Genomic DNA, 22,437 nt, shown 5'->3' on the forward strand with positions numbered 1-22,437 from the left:
TGGCCTGGGGGGTGGGGGTCTTTGAGGATAAAAACTTTTTTAAAACACTGCCTCATGTAGATGTCCTTGATGGAGTGAAGTCTAGTGCCTGTGATGTCACAGGCCGAGTTAACAACCCTCTGGAGTTTATTTTTGTCCTGAGAGTTGGCGCCTCCATACCAGGCAGCCAGAATGCTCTCCACGGTACACCTGTAGAAGTTTTTGGAGGGATCGTGGGGTCAAGTTCATAGCTGCCTGAAAATGGCCACATGTAAGTAAAGTGGAGTCTTTGTATGTCAGGGTGTTGAGTATAAATGTATTAAACATTTTCAAGGTCACCTTTGTGGTATTGTGGAGTATTGGTGTGGCAGCTTTGGAGTGGATAGACAAGAGGTTCACCATGATATTGGCTGGATGGAGAATGTTCTGTCCTAAGGAAAGGGTGGACAAACTTGGATTGTGTTCACTGGAGAGTTGGAGGCCAAGATGAAGTTAGTTCTGATTGCCATTGCGATTAGCACAGACTTGGGTTCTGTGTACCGTCATATGTTGAAGTGGGCATTAAGTGTCAGCCATACCACCAATGCCCACACCCTGACAATGACCAAGAGCAAATTTTCCAGGCACTGTCTGATGCTGTACAAGATCACAATGCGGAGTGGCACACCATGTCATCTGGGTTGCTGCATGGACAGTGCACGATGTCAGTGACAAACATGATGCCAAAGTAAACTGTAAAACTACAGTTAAAATATGATCCATACCCCTTGTTTTCTGCCGTCACTTCTGTCTATCTCCACCACTCTTAACTGTTTCCACCACTATATTAGCATATTCCACACACCTTCTACTCTGTTCAAGAATAAACTTGCCCTGCACATCTCCTTTTGACCCCACACACACTCACACTCACACACACTCTCTCACACACGCACTCTCTCGCGCGCGCTGGCTCTCGCGCGCGCTGGCTCTCGCGCGCGCTGGCTCTCCTGCTTATCTATGCCTCATAATTATATAAACCTATGGCCTCTGCCTCTATTACCTCAGCTTAAAAAGCCCTGAGTTTGTCTCATGTTTCCTTATACCTCATACCTACAAGCTCACACCAAGACACAAGAGCAACTTGTCCGTGAACTATTCTTTGCGGACGATGCCGCTTTAGTTGCCCATTCAGAGCCAGCTCTTCAGTGCTTGACGTCCTGTTTTGCGGAAACTGCTAAAATGTTTGGCCTGAAAGTCAGCCTGAAGAAAACTGAGGTCCTCCATCAGCCAGCTCCCCACCATGACTACCAGCCCCCCCCCACATCTCCATCGGGCACACAAAACTCAAAACGGTCAACCAGTTTACCTATCTCGGCTGCACCATTTCATCGGATGCAAGGATCGACAACGAGATAGACAATAGACTCACCAAGGCAAATAGTGCCTTTGGAAGACTACACAAAAGAGTCTGGAAAAACAACCAACTGAAAAACCTCACAAAGACTAGCGTATACAGAGCCGTTGTCATACCCACACTCTTGTTTGGCTCCGAATCATGGGTCCTCTACCGGTATCACTTACGGCTCCTAGAATGCTTCCACCAGCGTTGTCTCCGCTCCATCCTCAACATTTATTGGAGCGACTTCATCCCTAACACCGAAGTACTCGAGATGGCAGAGGCCGACAGCATCGAATCCACGCTGCTGAAGATCCAACTGCGCTGGGTAGGTCACGTCTCCAGAATGGAGGACCATCGCCTTCCCAAGATCGTTTTATATGGCGAGCTCTCCACTGGCCACCGTGTCAGAGGTGCACCAAGGAAGAGGTACAAGGACTGCCTAAAGTAATCTCTTGGTGTCTGCCACATTGACCACCGCCAGTGGGCTGATATCGCCTCAAACCGTTCATCTTGGCGCCTCACAGTTCGGTGGGCAGCAACCTCCTTTGAAGAAGACCGCAGAGCCCATCTCACTGACAAAAGACAAAGGAGGAAAAACCCAACCCCAACCAACCAATTTTCCCTTGCAACCACTGCAACCATGTCTGCCTGTCCCGCATCGGACTTGTCAGCCACAAACAAGCCTGCAGCTGACGTGGTCATTACCCCTCCATAAATCTTTGTCCGCGAAGCCAAGCCAAAGATACCCTCTAATCCAGACAACATTCTGCTGAATTTCTTCTGTTATAAGATGTCCCAATATGTATTATAGTTGGTGACAGAAAATTTAAGCATCATCCTCTGTAGAAAATATCCAGATGCGTCGAAATTAAAAATCACCAACATACAAGATTTCTTAATGTAAGAAGGTGTGGCAGTGAGCCTTGGTGTCAGGGAGCAAGTATGTGGAGGAGCTACGGTTATTCTCCTTGGAGTTGGGCATTGAGAGGCTTGAACATGGTGATGATTTGATAAAGGTTAAACAAAGACATTTTATTAATCAGAAGACAAAATAATAAATAACAGAATTGGGAATGAGAATTTATTTTGTTCAGGAGGTTGCTGGGATCTGAGAAACTTGCTTGAAAACAAGATGGAAGCAACTTCAATAGTAATGTGTGGGAGTGAATTTGTGGAGAAATGTGTGTTTAGAGGCCAGAGGAGTGGCATTGATAAATAGCCCTATTCAGAGCCAGCAAAAGGCACAATTTGCAGAATGGCTGACCAAGATATTTTGGAAGTTAGCTGTGATTTATTTCAGGAAAGAATGGAATAAAGCAGTCCTTGTGTTCTAACAGTGTTCTCTCCCTCCACCACTTCCTGCCTGCAGGTTATTAAGAACAACCTGAATCCCAACTGGAAGCCTTTCTCTGTGTCCTTGCAGACGCTATGTAACGGAGATATGCAGAAGCCCATTAAGGTACGGGTTCTGAGTGTTTCAGTGCTGTCTAAATTGCTGTTTTAATGAACAGATATAGGTTTCTGATTCCTGCTCTGTTTCCAAGTTAATCCCTGGAGCACTGTGGGAATTTAAATGGGATCCTTATTGGGTAACAGGAAGGGTTTATAGGCAGGGTAAACCTCAGCTGAAGATATTATGTGATACAAAAACAGCAAGCATTAAGCGTGCCTGTTTCCCTTTGTTGGGTCTCCATGTCAATCTTTCGACAGACGCTACCTGTTTCAAGCAGTGTATTTTGTTAGTTAAATCCTGTGCTAGTTGTGACAGCCAATGTATTGATTTTCGTTTAAGTGATGTTATTCCATGATCTTGCCTTACTGCTGCCACAGCTATTCTGAATTTTAAGTTTAGACATACAGCATGGTAACAGGCCCTTCTGGCCCTTGATTCCATGTCTCTCCCACCCCCCTCCCCAAAATCACCAATTAACTTTGACCCCAGATCATTTTGGAGGGAGGGAGGAATCCGGAATATCTGGACGAAACCCATACAGGCAAGGGGAGAACCTATAAACTCCTTGCAGATCTGGGTCTCTGCTGTTATAATGGCATTGTGCTAATGGTGTCACAGAATCAGGAGTTGTACCTGCTGGATCTTATCTTACCCATCTTGACCTGAACTCTGCAGGAGCCTTCCTCTGAGTTGTTGCCAGTCGATTGTCCATCCTTCCATTGATCCAGCAGAGGAGCATGTGTGCAACGTGTGAACATTCAATATGCTCAGTCATAATCCTTCCACAGCTGGAGAGGCTTTTAGCTTTCTGACAATCAGAAGGATGGCCACTAGGGTGATGCCTCCAGAGATGGCAGACACTTTGTAGAGGTGAACGAACCTTGAGGCTGAGATGGGAGCTTGGAATGGGTATGGGAGGGGACCCAATGTCATGGAGAGTAAGTAAAAATGCAATGCTGGAGAAACTCAGTGGGTCAAACAGTGTACTTTAAGATTCAAGATTCTTTTATTTTCATGTAATAAAGACAGTGCAATATTACATGCTGTAGTCACTGCCCCATGGGTTGTCTCCTCTGCTTCGCCTTCTCAAATGGGGAGTGGTCTCCTCATTTTCAGGTTCCCTGCAGCAGTCCTCTGCTTCCCTGGAGTCTGCAGCCTCTAATGGCTGCTGCTGACCATAGGCCCCGCTATCATCTTGGGCACAGACCCTGCAGTCATGGGATTTTAAATAAAACCATCATAGGCTCCACTTACAGGCCATTTAAAGCCTGTAGAGAGCTGACGACCATTGGACTAGGCAGTCGGACTCCGCGGGTGCACTGTATCTCAGCTCCCTGCTACTGTTATAGCAGTTCCAGCAGCAGCGCGATTTTATATGGCAAAGATAAAAATGCGTATCCGACATTTCGGGTGCGAGCCAAAATGTTGGTTTTTTGTATCTTTATTTTTCAATATAAAGCACACTGGTTGACCAGCTGAGTTTCTCCAGCCTTGTTTTTACTTCAGTCATGGTATCTGCAGACTTTCACGTTTTACTCCATAGAGAAGAGTAATCTATTCGAGCACCCTGTGCTAACCCCAGCATGCAGTTGAATGCATCTTGGGCCTATGGAGCTATAAGGCATCTTCATGCCTTTTTGTTGAGCTTCCAGCTAAGGTGAATCATAATTCCACATTTATTCCCTGCTTCTTCATGTCAGGTGGCTTGTAACGATATGGATGAGAGCACAGACACAGATCTGATAGGGGAGGTGACCATTCCGGTCTGTAAGTTGCTGGAAGCACAGGACCAAGTGGTGAGACTATCTCTAACTTCTGCTGTTGCCTGCCCTGTAGGTCACCTGCTCTGATTATGATGGTGACGGTTCTCATGATCTGATAGGCCTTTTTGAAACTGACTTGGGTAAACTGCGCCAAGTGGAATCTGGGGCCCCGGTGAGCATTCTCTTTTATACCGCTCTAACCTTTACAAATTGCAGCTGCTTCTGAGAAAATAATGCTGCAGGCACTAAAATCTGTTGACATTCTTTGTTGATGAATGGTAAAGTTGGGCATTGCAATTCCTGTAAATTATAAATGATTTGTACTCTGCTTTTATGGACTTTCTGCTTGATTTTCTCCTATCTCCCTCCCTCCCCCCCGCCCGCCTTTTCTGGTGTTTTCCTCTTGTGTGGCTTTCTTTCCCCAACACCCTCTGTAACCAGCTATCATCATGTGTAGACTCAGGCTGGGTTTCCGTTGCTGGACAGGTGTCGCAGGTTTGTAATGTAGGAATCACAGGGGCTGGAGTCTCTGTCAAAGAGACAGTGGAGAAAAGCAAAGACCCAATGATTCCCACCTTTCTGTGATCTTGATGAAAGCACATTCCTGCAGCTGGTCCAGAAACCGGTCCTTTGACTCCCCCTCCCCATGCGAGGCAGTCCAGGAGGAGCACTGTCGGCCCTGTGCATGAGTTCGCACTTTGTCGCTGACCCTTGTTCTCTCTCACAGCCATACAGCTGTGCCTTCTTTTACCAGTGCCTTCACATCAAGGGGCCAGGGCCATTAATCCAAGAAGCACCAGTTTATGTTTTAAGTTCAAGTGCATGAAATTATGGATCTTGTTAAGCACGTCATTGTTGGATGTCACTTAAAACTCCCCTACTATTCTGAAATGCACTTGGGGGAGAAAGTTGGTCTCCCCTTGCCCAGGCAGGCTTGTGATTCCACACCCAGAAACTGGGGCAATTTAGGATTGTTAGCAAGATTCCATCTTGTTTATTGATCAATTCGTCAACTCAATCAGCAGAAGCTGTCCTCAATAGTGCCATGGTGGCACCTACCCACCATTGCCTGTTTCACCACTCTTGAGAGAGTGACTGCCCTTGTAACTGGCATCAAGGAGAAATCTCCAGGAGGAGTCACGTGATGGAGTAGTGGCCGGACGGTGAACTCCAGCCCTCTCCAGAAAAGTCGGGAAAAACAGGAGAAAATACAAAGGCACAGAAATACAAGTTAAAGAAAAGTGAGTATAAAGGTGGAAAGAAGATGGAGACAAAAGGAGAAAAATCAAAATCAACGGAAAGAAGAGAGGAAGAGAAGACAACGGAGGAAAAAGGTGAAGGCCTTACCTGTCCGAAGAGGCCCGCTGTGGAGAGAAGACCCCACTACCTCAGGTCGGTAGAAAGAGAACTACAACAATGGCTCACAGAGCCGAGTAAAAGTGCGCAACCGCGCATGCGCGACTCCTCGCGCATGCGCGATGCGCATACAAAAAAACACACCGACGGGAGGGGGGACCAGCTGGGGAGTCGATCTCCACAGCCGGCAACGACAGCTGCAGAACACCTGCAGCAAGAAGAGACCACAGAAGACAATGGAAACAAGAAAGAAGAGGAGGAAAGGGCAGCAAAGAAACAACAGATGGTCAACCTAGAGGAAGAAGAAGAGGAAGAGGAAGAGTACAGGGAAATAGAAGAAGAAAAGATAGGCAAGGTAAAGGAGGTACTTGCTCTTGTTAGAGGATACATGGAGTCATTTAAAGAATGGCAAACACAGGAATTCAATGATTTAAGAAGAAGAATAAACAACACAGAAAAGAAAATAAATAAAATGGATATGACCTTAACAGAAATGGGGAAAAAAATGGACAAGATGGAAGAACGGGCAATAGCAGCAGAAATGGAGGTAGAAGACTTAAAAAAGAAATTGGAGGAATCTAATAAAAAAACTAAAGAGACACAAGAATTACTAGCCCAAAAAATAGATATAATGGAAAATTATAACAGAAGAAATAACATAAAGATAGTGGGCCTTAAGGAAGATGTAGAAGGCAAGAATATGAGGGAGTTTATAAAAGAATGGATCCCTAAGGCCCTAGGATGTCCAGAACTACAGCAAGAAATGGAAATAGAAAGGGCACATAGAGCATTGGCCCCTAAACCACAACCACAACAAAAACCAAGATCTATTGTAGTAAAATTCCTAAGATATACTACAAGAGAAAAGGTACTGGAGAAGACAATGGAAAAAGTAAGAGAGGGCAACAAACCACTGGAGTATAAAGGGCAAAAAATCTTCATTTATCCAGATATAAGCTTTGAACTCCTAAAGAAGAGAAAAGAGTTCAATGCAGCAAAAGCGATTTTATGGAAGAAAGGATATAAATTTACACTGAAGCATCCTGCGGTATTGAAAATATTTATTCCAGGACAACAAAACAGACTATTCTCGGATCCAGAAGAAGCACGAAAATTTGCAGAACAATTACAAAAATAGACTGAGGGATGAAGACGGGTAATGAGAGCAAAAATTATCACGATTGATATGTATGTGGGTAAAGACAAAAATAGACTGAGGGATGAAGACGGGTAAGGAGGGTAAAAATGACCACGATTGATATGTATGCGGGTAAAGAGGTATAAGAGTGAATAGAGACAATGGGCATATGTGAAAGTATCTGTAATTAAAGGAGAAATCTCCAGTGGTGGAGTCATGCTCACAAAAAGGAAGATGGTTGTCACCACTGGGCCCAAAGTCATCGCTGATGGTTTCTCGGGGATACGAGAGCACGGATGAGATGTTGAGACTTTCCAAGGCATTGGTGAGACCTCGCATGCAATTTTGGCCTCCTCTTTTAAAAAAGGATGTGCTGATGTTGGAGAGGTTCACAAGGCTCTTGGCCTTGCTCATTGGAATTTAGGAGAATGAGGGGGATCTCAATGAAACATTTCAAATGTTGAAAAGCGTGGACAGAGTAGATGTTTCCCATAATGGGAGAGTCGAGGATAAGAGGGCACAACTTCAGGATTGAAGGGTGTCCACTTAGAAGAGAGATACGAAGGAATTTCTTCAGCCAGAGGGTGGTGAATGTGGGATTTGTTATTACAGGTTGTGAAGGCAGATTATTGGAGGTATTTAAGGCAGAGATTGATAGGTTCTTGATTAGCCAGAGCAACAAAGGTTATGGGGAGTGGGCTGAATGTGAAAATGGATCAGCTTATGATTAAATGGTGGGACCAACTCGATGGGCTGAATAGTCTATTTCTTCTGTCTTATGGATACTGTCGAAGACCCAACTACCTTCCACTCTGAGGGCGTTTACACAGTAGGAAGCTGATAATCAGAGTGAGTTTGGAGCCCAGAGGCTAAACCAGACTTCATTGAGTCCATGAGGGAGTGGTGATAGGAAAGGGCTCCCAGTAATGGTTTTAAACAGCTTTGCTGATTGCTATTCTTCTCTTGAAGATTGAGTTTGACTGCATTAACCCAGAGAAGAAAAAGAAGAAGAAAAGCTACAAGAATTCTGGCATTATTCGGGTCCGATCTTGTAAGGTACTGAAAACTTTTGTTAATGTAATTGTCTACCAGTGTTTGGTCCCTGGGCTGCACTGCAGAGGTGATGATCTCTGTGCCCATCTTTGTTCAGATAGGAATGAGAGCCCATGCTGTCCATCCTGGTCTACAAATGCAGGAAGAGCATTCGCTCCATTGAGCAGGAAATGGAAACCACAGAACATTACAGCACAGAAACAGCCCCTTTGGCCCTTCTACTGTGCTGAATTATTTTTCTGCCTAGTCCCACTGACCTTCATTCAGTCCATAGCCCTCCATACATCTCACATCCATGTACCTGTCAAAATTCTTCTTAAGTGTTAAGATTAAGCCAGCATTCAACACCTCAGCTGGCAGCTCATTCCACACTCCCACCACTCTCTGTGTGAAGAAATTCCCCCTAAACCTTTCCCCTTTCACCCTTAACCCATGTCCTCTGGTTTGTCTCCTAGTGGAAAAAGCCTATCTATATTTACTCTGTCTAGACCCCTCAAAGTTGTATACCTCTATCAAATCTCCATTCATTCTTCTATGTTCTAGGGAATAAAGTCCTAACCTGTTTAACCTTTCCCTTTAGCTCCGTTCTTGAAGTCCCAGCAACATCCGAGTAAGTCTTCTCTGCACTCTTTCTGTCTTCAAGTTTGTTATGATCTTATTGTCAAAGTACAACCGAACAAAGCACGGTTCTTTGGTCCTCTGTGCAAAACATGTAGACATAAAACTGGACATAGAACCATAAATCATTACAGCACAGAAATGGGCCTTTTCGGCCCTTCTAGCCTGTTCCAAACTGTTTTTTGGCTAGTCCCACTGACCTGCACCCAGTATATTGCCCTCTATACCTCTCCCATCAATGTACCTGTCCAAATTCTTAAATGTTAAAATTGAGCCCACATTCACCACTTTAGCTGGTGGCTCATTCCATACTCCCACCACTCTCTGTGAAGACGTGAACACCATGCTGTCCTCCACACTGTCATTCAGTGGGATCAAAGCTGGCTTTCAACCTCATCCATTTGTTGTTTTTCCCTTTCATCCCTGACTATCCAAATCCCACAAAGAAACTCCGTCTGTACGAGAATCTCTCATTGTGATGTTGGGGAGAGGTTAAGATTTCCAACCCGATTGAGTGGAAAAAATGCTGCATGGTTTCAGTGGTGGGTACTAGCTTAATGCACCAGAAGCAGACACCTCAACCTTCCTTCTTGGCAGTTTATACCTTGTTGATTTTTTTGTTTACAGATAGAAACAGATTTCTCATTCCTGGATTACGTAATGGGAGGTTGTCAGATCAATTTCACAGTGAGTAACCTTCAACAGTAACAGACGCAAGAGACTGCAGACGCTGGAATCTGGAGCAAAAATAAGTTGCTGGAAGAACTCGGCAGGCTGAGATGGTCAACACTTTGTGTGGAGACTCTGCATCAGCACTGACCTGGGAAAAAGACCATCCCTTTCCCTCCACAGGTACTGCTTGATGCACTGAGTTACTTCAGCAGTTTGTTTCTTGCTCCAAATTTCACTGGAGTCTCAACACTTTTTACAGCAGAATATTGGAAGGTTTGCACAACCTGTTAAAGTTTTTTTCTTTTTAAAATATTTTTTTTCTTCTTTGGCTTGGCTTCGCGGAAGAAGATTTATGGAGGGGGTAAAAAGTCCACGTCAGCTGCAGGCTCGTTTGTGGCTGACAAGTCCGATGCGGGACAGGCAGACACGGTTGCAGCGGTTGCAAGGGAAAATTGGTTGGTTGGGGTTGGGTGTTGGGTTTTTCCTCCTTTGCCTTTTGTCAGTGAGGTGGGCTCTGCGGTCTTCTTCAAAGGAGGTTGCTGCCCGCCAAACTGTGAGGCCCCAAGATGCACGGTTTGAGGCGTTAGCAGCCCACTGGCGGTGGTCAATGTGGCAGGCACCAAGAGATTTCTTTAGGCAGTCCTTGTACCTTTTCTTTGGTGCACCTCTGTCACGGTAGCCAGTGGAGAGCTCGCCATATAACACGATCTTAGGAAGGCGATGGTCCTCCATTCTGGAGACGTGACCCATCCAGCGCAGCTGGATCTTCAGCAGCGTGGACTCGATGCTGTCGACCTCTGCCATCTCGAGTACTTCGACGTTAGGGATGAAAGCGCTCCAATGGATGTTGAGGATGGAGCGGAGACAACGCTGGTGGAAGCGTTCTAGGAGCTGTAGGTGGTGCCGGTAGAGGACCCATGATTCGGAGCCGAACAGGAGTGTGGGTATGACAACGGCTCTGTATACGCTTATCTTTGTGAGGTTTTTCAGTTGGTTGTTTTTCCAGACTCTTTTGTGTAGTCTTCCAAAGGCGCTATTTGCCTTGGCGAGTCTGTTGTCTATCATCGTCTATGATCAATAAAACACTACAATAATACAAAGTACTACAAGATTTTTTTTAAAATTAGAAACAATTCTCATAAGAAAATCCAGGGCACAGACATGACAATAAAGTAAAATATAACAACAAATAACCCCCCCCCCCAAAAAAAATGAAAATGAAAAAGAAAATTTCAAAACCCCTTTCTCTAAGCAAGGTTGAACGTTGACAAATATAAATGAAGTGACACCAACTTGGAGAGGGACAACACAACATCAAAATTCCATAAATGAGCCCCATGCCTTTTACAACTTAACATTTGAATCCTTGATAGTATATCTTTTTAAAAATATTTTTATTGTTTAACATAACAATCCATATACAAGATTTTAATAAAGCAAGGGAAAATAACGTACATTACATGAAATTAAAGTAAATGCACAATATGACAAATTTTAAATTCCATTACTTATTATTAAATGCGTTTGTCTATTAAAATTATAATTAATTAAACCCATAAATCCAATACTTTTTTCTAGAGTTAAGACTTAAAACTTCATCCAAACATGCACAATGTTTCCATTTAATCAAAATTGCACATCCAGCCATCAGTAATGTAAAAGATAAAATTTGGCTTTGAATTGAAGTCGGTAATAAATCAACATCTTTTTTTAAAATTTTTTATTTTTCACACCATAAATCACATTAACCATGATATACGCTTTTTCTTTTTCACACATATACAGTGACTTTTTCTCCCCCCCCCCTCCCTCCTCCCAAGCCACCCCCCCACCCCCCCCCCCCCTCTCATCCATTTTAGGTATACAATCTAGGTTGCATTAATTCAGTCAGACAATGTTGTCATTCAACAAAAATACACCAGAAATTCTACAGAGTCCATTCTTTTCTTTCCTTCTCCTTCCATCAACTTAGGTAATGTTTGTCCCCGGTAGGTTTTCGCTATTGTATTTAATGTAAGGCTCCTATACTTGTTCGAATATTTCAATATTATTTCTTAAACTATATGTTATTTTTTCTAATGGAATACATTTATTCATTTCTATATACCATTATTGTATTTTCAAGTTATCTTCCAATTTCCAGGTTGACATAATACATTTTTTTGCTACGGCTAGGGCTATCTTAACAAATCTTTTTTGTGCATCCTCCAAATCAATTCCAAATTCTTTGTTTTTTATGTTACTTAGGAGAAAGATCTCTGGATTCTTTGGTATATTGTTTTCTGTTATTTTATTTAATATCTGATTGAGATCATCCCAAAATTTTTCTACTCTCTCACATGTCCAGATTGCATGAATTGTTGTTCCCATTTCTTTTTTACATCGAAAACATCTATCAGATACTGTTGGGTCCCATTTATTTAACTTTTGTGGTGTAATGTATAGTCTGTGTAACCAATTATATTGTATCATACGTAGCCTCGTATTTATTGTATTTCTCACCGTTCCAGAACATAATTTCTCCCATGTTTCCTTTTTTATCTTTATATTTAAATCTTGTTCCCATTTTTGTTTAGTTTTACCATTTGTTTCCTCATTCTCCTTTTCTTGCAGTTTAATATACATATTTGTTATAAATCTTTTGATTAACATTGTATCTGTAATCACATATTCAAGGTTACTTCCCTCTGGTAAACTCAAATTGCTTCCTAATTTATCCTTCAAGTAGGACATCTTGAGGTAATCCAAAAAGAGCAATTAAAGGGCAAGGTTCCAATTTTAACTTGAGAATTACCGATAGTGTTTGAAAAACCATCTTTCCAAAATACTTCTAGACTAGGGCAGGTCTGGAACATATGAACTAAAGAAGCATCACCTATTTTACATTGTCACAAAGGATTTTGTCAGAATAAAAACGAGATCACTTAACTTTAGTCATGTGTGCTCTGTGGGCCACTTTAAATTGCAGCAAGCAATGACATGCACAAATGGAAGTAGGGTTAATCAAACTAAAAATGGAGTCCAAAATCTCATCAGACAATAAAAGATTCAAATCCTGCTCCCAGGTGTTCTTGATTTTAACTAACGGGGTAAATCTTAGATCAACTAAATTATCATAATTAAGAGATATAAAGCCTTTATGGGAAGATTGTAGATCAAAAAAAATGTCAAGAACAGTTACCTTTGGAATTCCAGGAAAATCAGGGATCTGAGATTGAACAAAGTGTCTGATTTATAAATATCTTTTATATATAAAAAAGAGAGTTTTAGATAAATTAAATTTTATCACCAATTGTCTGGAAGATGCAAAACTGTTGCCAATAAAAAGGTCTTTGAAACATTTAATACCCAATCTGTCCCAGTTATTGAAAGCAGAGTCTTGTAAAGAAGGTGGAAAAGGTGATTGGATAAAATTGGGCTGGCAAGAGAAAAACTAAAGTTGAAGTTTAAATCTCAGTACATCACTAACCAGACGAAATAGCGTTTCTCCAGACCACGGTACACGCACACTTTATATTTTTAACACAGCATGTAATAATCACATATGTGCATAAAAATATATTATAAAATAAATGTCTAAATATTCTGGTATAAATTGCTCATTTTCTTTGTTGAGACCAGGGTTACGGGATAATTTCATTAATCTCACAGCCTGCGGGGAGAAGCTATTCCCCAGCCTGATAGCCCTGATTTTGATGCTCCTGTATCTCCTTCCTGATAGTAGCAGGTCAAAGATACGGTGTGCTGGATTGAAAGGGTCCTCAATAGTACGTGTTGAAGTATTGCTCCTGGTAAAAGTCATCAACAGAGGCAAGGGAGTCCCCCATAATCTCAGCATTTTATTGACCCCGTCCGATGCTTTGCAGCTACCGTCTCACATGATGACGCAGCCAGACAGGACCCTCTTCTTATGCTCCTGTGAAATGTTGCCATTGTGTGAGAATGTACCGTGTCGTTGTGCTGAGATGTGGGAGGGTGAAGTTACAGCATGATCTCTTTGTGCCCACTCCCACAACAGTGAGAGAATTTCTAAAAAACAAATAAAAAATCAGCAATTGCTGAAAATCTGAAATAAAATTGGAAACTGCTCAGCTGGAGCTGAAGCATTTTGTGTTTCAGCCTGAAATGTTAACTGTTTCTTTTTATAACAATGTTCTAAGATTCATGTCATGTAATAGCTCAGAGCACGTTGCTTCACCTTCTATTGATGGTATTCACAATAAGGAGTGGTGGGGGCTTCAAGTGGCTTTTAATGATGTGCCCAATGTTCAGTTTTGTTTCTTTCCCTCTCATTGAAGGTTGTGTCCAATTCTGCCCCTTTCTTAGGTTGGGATAGACTTCACTGGCTCCAATGGAGATCCTCGTTCACCCAACTCACTGCATTACATCAGCCCAAGTGGAATCAATGACTATCTGACTGCCGTCTGGTCTGTCGGCCAGGTGATACAGGATTATGACACGTAAGATTTTCTTCTGCTCTGTAACTTTCAAAGACCTCCTTGGTGGATTGTTGAAGTGAGGCACAACCTGGCTGTGTTTGGTTCAGACTGACTATTCCCCTCCCCTTTGTCCACAGGGATAAGCTGTTCCCTGCTTTTGGATTTGGTGCCCAGATCCCTCCCAGCTGGCAGGTAGGTGTATTTGTGGGGGCAGCCATGGGCCATTCTGCTCGTTCTTTGTATACAACGTTAAAGGATCAGGTTGGGTCTCCCTCTCGTGTTCTGCTCAGGTCTGGTTCAGATAGTTTGCTCTCTTATGCACATTTCAATTAAGAAAGCAACTGCATTTCTAATGATGTGCATCTGCTGTCTGTACAAAGCGAAGGGAGGAAAGTTCAGGGGAGACATCGGGAGTTGGAATGCATTTCCAGGGGTGGTGCCAGAGGCTGGAACAATAGGCGCATTTAAAAGATTCTTAGACAGGCACATGGATGAAAGAAAAATAGAGGGTTATGAGGTAGAGAGGGTTTCGGGTTTTTTGATAGGTATATATGGACGGCACAACATGGGGGTGAAAGGAACTCTGCATTTATAGGGCAGATTTGTTGCAGGTCCAAATAACATACACAATCTCTGCTTTGACAACATGTCAAAAAAATTTCCCTTGGATCATTTTACTGCCTCTGACAGTCCTCCAAGTGGATAATAACTGTTGTCTTCTTCCGGATTCTTCCCCTTTTTGAGGTGTAGCTGTAAATTCCCAAAATCTGAATGTTGTCCACAGGTGTGACCTACCATAAAAATGGCCGTCATGTTCTGCAAAACAAGCTGTTGCTCCCATCAACTTCATAACTGTAGAACACAGAAATAGGCCCACCGTCACCATGTTAACATTATGTACCTCGCTATTCCTATTCCTACTTAATAGCACTAAGGCCTGCGTCTTTTATCACAGAAAATGGAGGCGGAAGGCCATTCAGCCCCTCCAGCCTGCTCAACCGTTCAATACCATCGTGGCTGATTATATAATCTCTACCTTATTCCTGCTCTCTCTCCACACCCCTTGATCCCTTTAGCCAACTCCCTTTTGAATATATCTAATGAACTGACTTCAACAACTCTCTGTGGCAGGGAGTTCCACAAGTTCACAACTCTGAGTGAAGAAGTTTTATCTCAGCTTGGTCCTAAATGGCTTACCCCTTTATCCTTAGACAGTAACCCCTTATTCTGAACTTCCCCCAACATCAGGAACATCCAACCTGTCTGGTCCTGTCAGACTTTTATACGTCTCAATGAGATCCCCTCTCATTCTTGTAAATTCCAATGAGTATAACCCTGATCTGTCCAGTCTTCCTTCATCCGCCAGTCCTGCTGTGCCAGGGATTAGTCTGGTGAACTTTCGCTGCATTCCCTCAACAAGAATGTCCTTCCTCAAAATGGGAGATTAGAGATGTACACAACATTCAGGGTATGGCCACACCAAGACCCTGTTAAACTGCAATAAGACCTCCCTGCTTCTATATTCAAAACTTCTAATAAAACCAATGTGCATTCTGACCTACACTGACTGATGTACCATGGCACCCAGGTCTCATTGCACCTCCCCTTTTCCTCATTTCTCACCAATCTGCTTTCCTATTATTGCCACCAAAGTGGATCACCTCACAGGTGTCTACATTACACTGCATCTTCCGTGCATTTGCCTACTCTCCTTGTCCATCCAAGTCTCCTTGCAGCCTCTCAGAATCCCTTGCACCTCCCCTTTGCATTGGGACCATCTGTTGACTGGTGGGAGCTGGACTCGTTGAGCATGTCCATGTAGGGACACTTCAGGGAGGGAGTAAAATAAGGAAGGGTTCCTCAGGGTAATTTGTCTGATTCATTTTGGAACGAAACTCTAAAACTTGTTTTCTACTTTTCTCAGGTGTCCCATGAGTTCCCTTTGAACTTTAATTCTGATAATCCGTACTGCCAAGGTAGGAACCTTCTCCATTAATTGTCAGTGTCACTGTTGATGAATTTAACCTGTTGGAGACCTCAAGTAATCGTTTCAGACTTTATTTCACATGATACATCATGGAGAGTAGGCAACAGTCTACACTGCTATCTGACTCAGAAATCTCCTCTACAAGCACGTATATTTATACAGAGAGACCAACAAACTGTTACAAAAAATAGGATTACATTATGGAATAAAAACATTGCAAACCACATGTTGACCTTTATGATATTTTTTGTATTAAAACCTTAGTTTTGCTGAATTGTAAGAAAAACACACCATTAACCACTATTAGTGTCCTATGGTTAAGGCTACATCTTTGCTTCCAAATAATACATCTCGCTGAACACAAGAAGTCGGGTCCAGGCTGTCTGAAATCAGGCAGTTTGCCAACTATGTTAGAGCTCGTATCAGTCCTTTCTTCCACAGTCAATACAGAAGGGCAGTGGGTGCATGTAAATGAACATTAAAACCCTACAGAGACTACAAGACTGAAATGAAACTGGACAATGCTGGAAAGTCTCAGCTGGTGGAGAGAGACCCAACTGTCCCAGTGAAGAGTCTCCAGCCCAAACCATTAACTCTTTCTTCTTCCTCAATAAGACCATAAGACATAGGCTATTTAGCCGAATGGGTCTATCATGAGCTGATCCATTTCCCACTCAGCCCCAGTCCCCGGCCTTCTCCACATAACTTTGAGGACCATGTGGTCTTCTCCCACATCCCAAGGCATATGGGTAGTGTTAGGTCTGCTTTGTTCATGAATGAGTGAGACAAACACCAGACTGAGTCGAAATCAGGGTTCTTTGTTCTTTATTACCGGATTGTAACACTTGCGACTAACAAAGTTAGTCGGAGAATGCATTCTGCCGTTATCAGCAAAATGGTGATTTTTTTATACCCTTGGATATGTGCTTAGAACATCATCATATCATTACTTGTCCAATGACTAAAACTGTTGCTATCCTTTCCCTGCTAGCTTCCTGCCTCTCAATCCATCAATGTCTCTCTTATCTTGTAAGTACAAGGATGCATTCACATCTTGTTACTGCCCCGAACATTCCCATCTCATGATGTTTTACCTAACAGGAGTACAAGGACACCTCCCCTTCTTGTTACTGCCCTGTACAGGGTAACTCCCTACACATTCCCATCTCATGATGTTTTACCTTACAGTAGGTAGGTTAATTGACTGCTGTACATGTCTTGTGCAGGGAAACAGGTTGGGGGATGGGATTACTCCGAATGGTCCGAATGGTTTCCGATGTTTTAAGAGGATATTTCTGGCATAAAGGGCCAGGTCTTAATGGTGGGCCAACATTTCAGGTTGGGATCCTTCAGTGGGTGTCTGTGATTCCAGATCTTCTGAACAGCAGCAAATCATCAATTGTAAGTTAGTGGTTGAGGCTGGATTTGAACATGGCGCCTGTTCACCTTGTGCACTACCTGCCAGAAGGGTTGATGTTGTTCTCTGCCAACAGGTGTACAGGGTATCGTCGATGCCTACCGCAATGCCCTTGTCAATGTTCGACTCTATGGGCCAACCAACTTCTCACCCATTATAACTCACGTATCCTACTTCGCAGCATCTGCTGCTCAGCAACAGGTGGCAGGGGTGAGTGTCCATTCACAGCACGGGCCCTCGGCTAGGGGTAACGATCAAGATGGGATTATTCAGTCCCAGAAACCCACCTCCTCATAATTTCATGCACCTCAATCAGATGTCCCCTCAGCAACAAGCTCCAGAGAAATTGATCCAAGTTTGACCAACTTATCTCCCTTTCACTAACACTCTCCAGTCTGGGCAATACTCTGATGAATCTTCTCTGCACCCTCTCCAATGCCTCCACATCCTTCCTGTAATGAGGTGACAGAACTGCAGACAATACTCCCAAGTGCGGCCTAACTAAAGTTCTGTTTACCCAACCAATGAAGGCAGATGTAGTTTGCCACCTTTACTATCCATTTGTGTTGCTCTTTTTGGGGAGCTATTGATTTGCACCCCTAGATCCCTCTGTACCTGGTCCTCAGGGTCCTTTCATTTATTGCATGCTTTCTTCTTGTATTTGACCTCCAACACTACATTACATCACCTTGCACTTGCCTGGATTAAACTCCATCTGACATTTCTCCACCCAAATCTCCAATTGATCGATAACCTGCTGCATTCTTCAACTGCCTCCCTAATTATCCACAGCTCCAATTATATGTGGGACAATATGTCTCCCACACAGCCAAACTGCCTATCCATAACAAGTTCATGTTTTTCCAAATGTGACCAGCTCCTGTCCCAAGAACCTCTGGTAGTTTCCCTATCTCTGAGGTAAGGCTCACTGGCCTATAATTTCCTGGAATACCACTGTTGCCCTTAAACAGAGAAACACAGAGCTGGAAGCCCTCAGGTGTTTGGAGTGCTGTCATAAAGGTCTGGTTGAGTTGTTGGTATAGTGTGGATGTGGCAACCTTCACCACATGGAGTTTACAGTCTCTTTGCTTTCTTCACCAGCAATATTACATCCTGTTGATTATCACTGACGGGGAGATCACGGACTTGGATCAGACAAGGAATGCTATCGTAGAAGCCTCCAAGTTGCCAATGTCCCTCATCATCGTGGGTGTGGGGAGCGCAGACTTCAAGGCCATGGATTTTCTGGATGGTGACGAAGGGGTCCTGAAGTCGGTGGCAGGAGAGCCTGTTGCCCGAGACATTGTCCAGTTTGTACCTTTCCGACAGTTTCAGAATGTGAGTCCCAACAGTGAGAACGCATAATGCTGAAGCTCGGACAATCCTCCCACAATGCAACAAGCTATGGTGACGAGAATCTAACATCTGAACCCACGGCTCCTCTCACCTGCCAGCTCTGCTGGGTGGTAGTTCCCTGTCCTCCTGTTCAGATCTTTAATTCCGATCCTGTTCCAGGGACTCTAAACATGACAAATGACACCCTAAAGTTGTCACATGAATGCATCGAAGGGAAGGCCCCTCAGCTGGTTGTAAAAGATCCTAAGGTTCCGCCAATTGCTGTGCCACTCTTCTAGGGAGCTTGTCATAGAGAGTGGTACGTGGTTGTGACTGGCAGAGCTGTTGATTGGGTTCCACCCTGACCTTGGGCCTTGTCTGTGTGGAGGTCTCCCTGTGACCGTGGAGTTTCCCATTGATGCTCCCCTCTCATCCCAAAGATCTACAGGTCAGTAGGTTAATTGGCCATTGTAATCGCAAAGAGTGTATGTGAGAGGGAAGATTCCAAGGAGTGTGGGGAGAACAGGGTATGTGGTATATTAGTGTGGAAATGAGATTGCTCTGTGTGGACAAGGTCTTGACGGGGTGTAGTGGCCTCCTCTGTGGTAGGGAATGTACATTAGAGAATCTAAATTCTGTTTGATTTTCTTTACTCAGGCTCCAAAAGAAGCACTGGCACAGACAGTCCTGGCTGAAGTGCCGAAACAGTTGGTGTCTTACTACAAGATGAGAAACCTGGCACCGATAAACCCTCCCAACCCCATCAAGTAACCACGCAGAAGAGAAATGCAGCTTCCCGTAGAGTGGTCGTTACCCCTTGGCCAGTTGCCACACACCCTTCTCGAAGGCCAGGGACGATTCTCTGCTGGCCCTGCACTTGCACAGATCCAGCATTGTTGACTCTTACAAGTCCTGCAGCATGTAGAGGGTTTGTGTGGTTTGGTTCCTCAGTTGAGTGAACACCCCTAAGCAGGTGGAGCACCAGCAGTAAATCAAATTGAGCTGCTTGTGTCCAGCTGCAAGACTGTCCTGGAGGACCTGTGCGTGTTGGCAATGCTGTCTTATACCTGACCTACTTGCTCAATGGAGCAGCTTTTCAATCCTAACCCAGTACTGGTGATGGAGGGGTGGGGTGTTAAAATGGACCATCTTCTCAATGGAAGTTGGGAATCTAAATATATTCCTTGGTTTCAGGGACAGCTGATTTAGGTCTATTGTGGTGTGTTCCTCCAACTCCAGTCTCTTCCTGGTCACGCTTTCCTTCTGAACTCCAGCTGTTAGTTGTCATTCTAGACTGGGTCTCTATGTCTAGAGCTATCCGAATTTGAATAAATACCCAAGTTCAATGGCAAGGGTGTTGGTTCAGGTTGAACCCAGACTGAACTGAGCCAGGGTCAGGTTTCCAGAAGATTCATCTGCTGCTGGTCACTGGTCCGATTCTGCAACTCTCAACCACGTCATTCTGGCTGAACGCAGTCAGAAAGACACTGGCATTACAAGCACCAAAGTCCAACACACAGCAGCTGAGATGTTTTAATATTCCTGACCCTTGGCACTGTGCATGCTTTCTCCAGCCTGATTATAAAACCAGGATCTCTTGGCTCATGGCTTTGGGAGGGGGTGACTGGTTAACATTTCCATTAACAGTGACATCAACCTGGAGAAAAAGGCCATGTGGGGAGTTAAATTTGAGAGCTATGCTGCAGTATAGGAAATGAAGACGATGCTTGCTATCCATGCAGTAATGTCGAGCTGGAATTGTACAAGGGCTTGTCTCGCTGCTTATAAATACTCTATCTTCACACCTTCAAAGCCTGCTCTCTGCACTTTATATAACCGCCTGATTAAAATCTACTGCTGCATACAAGCACTCGTCCCTGTCTCTGTTTTCACAGGTTACTTGGCTTTTGCCAATAATTGCCACTATTGGGGACCATGTTCTGACTTTTTAAACTTGAGTTTAATATTTAACTGCTAAGAGCTTGATGTCAATTTATCAATCATTTACTTGGTGTTTTTAATATACGTGACCTGTTGCTGGACTGTCTGATTTCTTTTTTCTCTTAACCCAGAGACACTAGTAAAGTGTGCATGCTGGCCACGGAAAGGGTATCTTGACCAGGAGTGGGTCAAGGAGGTATCATTATCCACCAATATTTTGTCTTTAAAAACCATTGTTTTATACTTTGTATAACATTAAATTGCAGGGTCATTTTCTACTCCGGTCAAGTGGGAACAGCAGTGATGGGGCAGTCCTTCAATATGCCAAAGTCAACACCCCCTTCCTCACCCTTCTAATCAAACCTGTTTCCCTGTGGGGTTGCCCTGTGGGGTGTGCCACATCTGTGGGAGCGATCGTTTGCAGGGTAAGTTCAAGACACAGGGGCCGAGCCATGTTCCAATTGAACCAAGTTTGCTGTCATCTGCTCCTCTCTTCCTCTTTCCCTCCTCTCCCCTGTGCCAGAATTCAGCGGTGCTTCACTGATACCGAACATGCAGGTTTGATGCCTGTGACTGTGACCTATCACCCATTCTCAGGCCTGATGAGCTGGACCTCTATTGTGGTGGAAGCTGGATCAAAGTTCACCATGATGGGCTGTCCTAAGAGCTGGTTGGAGCCCTTAATACTCCTCTGGCTCCAAGCTCCCTCTCCTCCCTAAATGTCAGGCGAGCCTGTAAGGGAGCATAAGGCCACACAGCATTTCACTCACTGTTAAGGAGAGGATGTGGAGGCTCAGCAGATTGGACATTGTTTCACAAGTGGAGCGTGTCTGTAAAGTTAGCAATGTCAGTTTATGTGGATCAAAAGTATTTAACAGTGAATGTTTGCATTCAGTCTGTCAGCAGATGGTGTCTGATTGGTGCTTGGATCACATTAATGGGATCTCATGTCTGTTGGTGGACTAGAATTGTGGTGCTGGGATCTCCTATTGGTGTCTGCTGCTGGGATTTTGAGGTGGTGTGCTGGGATCTCCTGGTAGTATTGGTGGAGCTGGGATATTAGGGTGGTGTCTGGCCAAGTGACATCTTTCTAGCTAGTTTGTGTTTAATCTCCTGTTCTCATTGCTGGTTTCATCCCATGAGGTTTGGCTGTTGGTGGTTCTTCATCCTGATAAAGATTGTTCGGTGAGCTCCATTGCCCAACTCCATGCCCTGCCATCCGTGTGTATGTGTGCTTGTTCTGCCCTTGTTTTTAATAGAGCAATGCCAGTGATAGGGAGGTGGTTATTGCTGCATAGATGTGGCTGATGAAGTACCAAGGTAACCAGTCTCTGGCTGACACTTGCTTTGAGTGCAATTTGTGTCAAATTTGCTTTGATCCACTTCAGATTTCTTGTGAAAGTGCAATCCCACCACTCTATAAATGCATAAAATTATCATGCCCTGTCCCCTTCTCTCCACCTCTTGCCACTCTCGCCAATTTCCAAAGAGACAGAGTTTGTCTCATCGAGACCAAATGCCAAAACAGTGTTTTGAGTAGAAAATGACCAATTGGTCATCTCTTGTTTTCACTCTGTGGTTTTTGAATAAAGAAATCTTGCTTCCTGTTTGCATCCATGAATTCTGTGATTTTTGGGGGGAAAACCATTGCTGATGGTGGATGCCCATCAATCTGAATGTCCCAACAACCTGGGTCTCCAGGCCAGGGCCTGGTGTCACTGCAGGCCCTGTCCCAGGGCTGGGATGGGTGCAGGTGAGGACCAGGGGGTGTGGGTGCAGGCAAAAGGGCCACAGGTGGGGGGGGGGGGGGGGCAGAGTGAGGGTTCAGGCCCCATCCAGGGCCACCTTGGTTGGGACATTACAGATGGACTGGAAATGGAGGTCATGGAATAAATAATAATTGTC

General features: G+C 44.0%; 1 protein-coding gene across 9 annotated transcripts in view; it reads left to right on the plus strand.

Moving 5' to 3' along the window:
* The window catches only part of LOC138735896 (copine-1-like), an 85,181-nt gene extending 63,036 nt beyond the window's left edge, over positions 1–22,145 (plus strand). For 8 of the 9 annotated variants that reach the window (XM_069884508.1, XM_069884502.1, XM_069884510.1 and 5 more), the window contains 10 exons: positions 2,730–2,819; positions 4,650–4,748; positions 8,040–8,126; positions 9,369–9,428; positions 13,740–13,873; positions 13,990–14,044; positions 15,777–15,828; positions 17,333–17,466; positions 18,358–18,594; positions 19,249–22,145. In XM_069884508.1, the coding sequence (XP_069740609.1) occupies positions 2,730–2,819; positions 4,650–4,748; positions 8,040–8,126; positions 9,369–9,428; positions 13,740–13,873; positions 13,990–14,044; positions 15,777–15,828; positions 17,333–17,466; positions 18,358–18,594; positions 19,249–19,362 (1,062 nt within the window). In that variant the 3' untranslated portion in view covers positions 19,363–22,145. Of the gene's footprint in view, positions 1–2,729; positions 2,820–4,513; positions 4,610–4,649; positions 4,749–8,039; positions 8,127–9,368; positions 9,429–13,739; positions 13,874–13,989; positions 14,045–15,776; positions 15,829–17,332; positions 17,467–18,357; positions 18,595–19,248 lie in introns of all 9 variants that reach the window. The other variant, XM_069884503.1, reaches the window with a different exon arrangement.
* The last annotated feature ends 292 nt before the right edge of the window (positions 22,146–22,437 follow it).

This window comes from Narcine bancroftii, chromosome 6 (assembly GCF_036971445.1).
Source record: "Narcine bancroftii isolate sNarBan1 chromosome 6, sNarBan1.hap1, whole genome shotgun sequence".
Classification (NCBI taxonomy): domain Eukaryota; kingdom Metazoa; phylum Chordata; class Chondrichthyes; order Torpediniformes; family Narcinidae; genus Narcine; species Narcine bancroftii.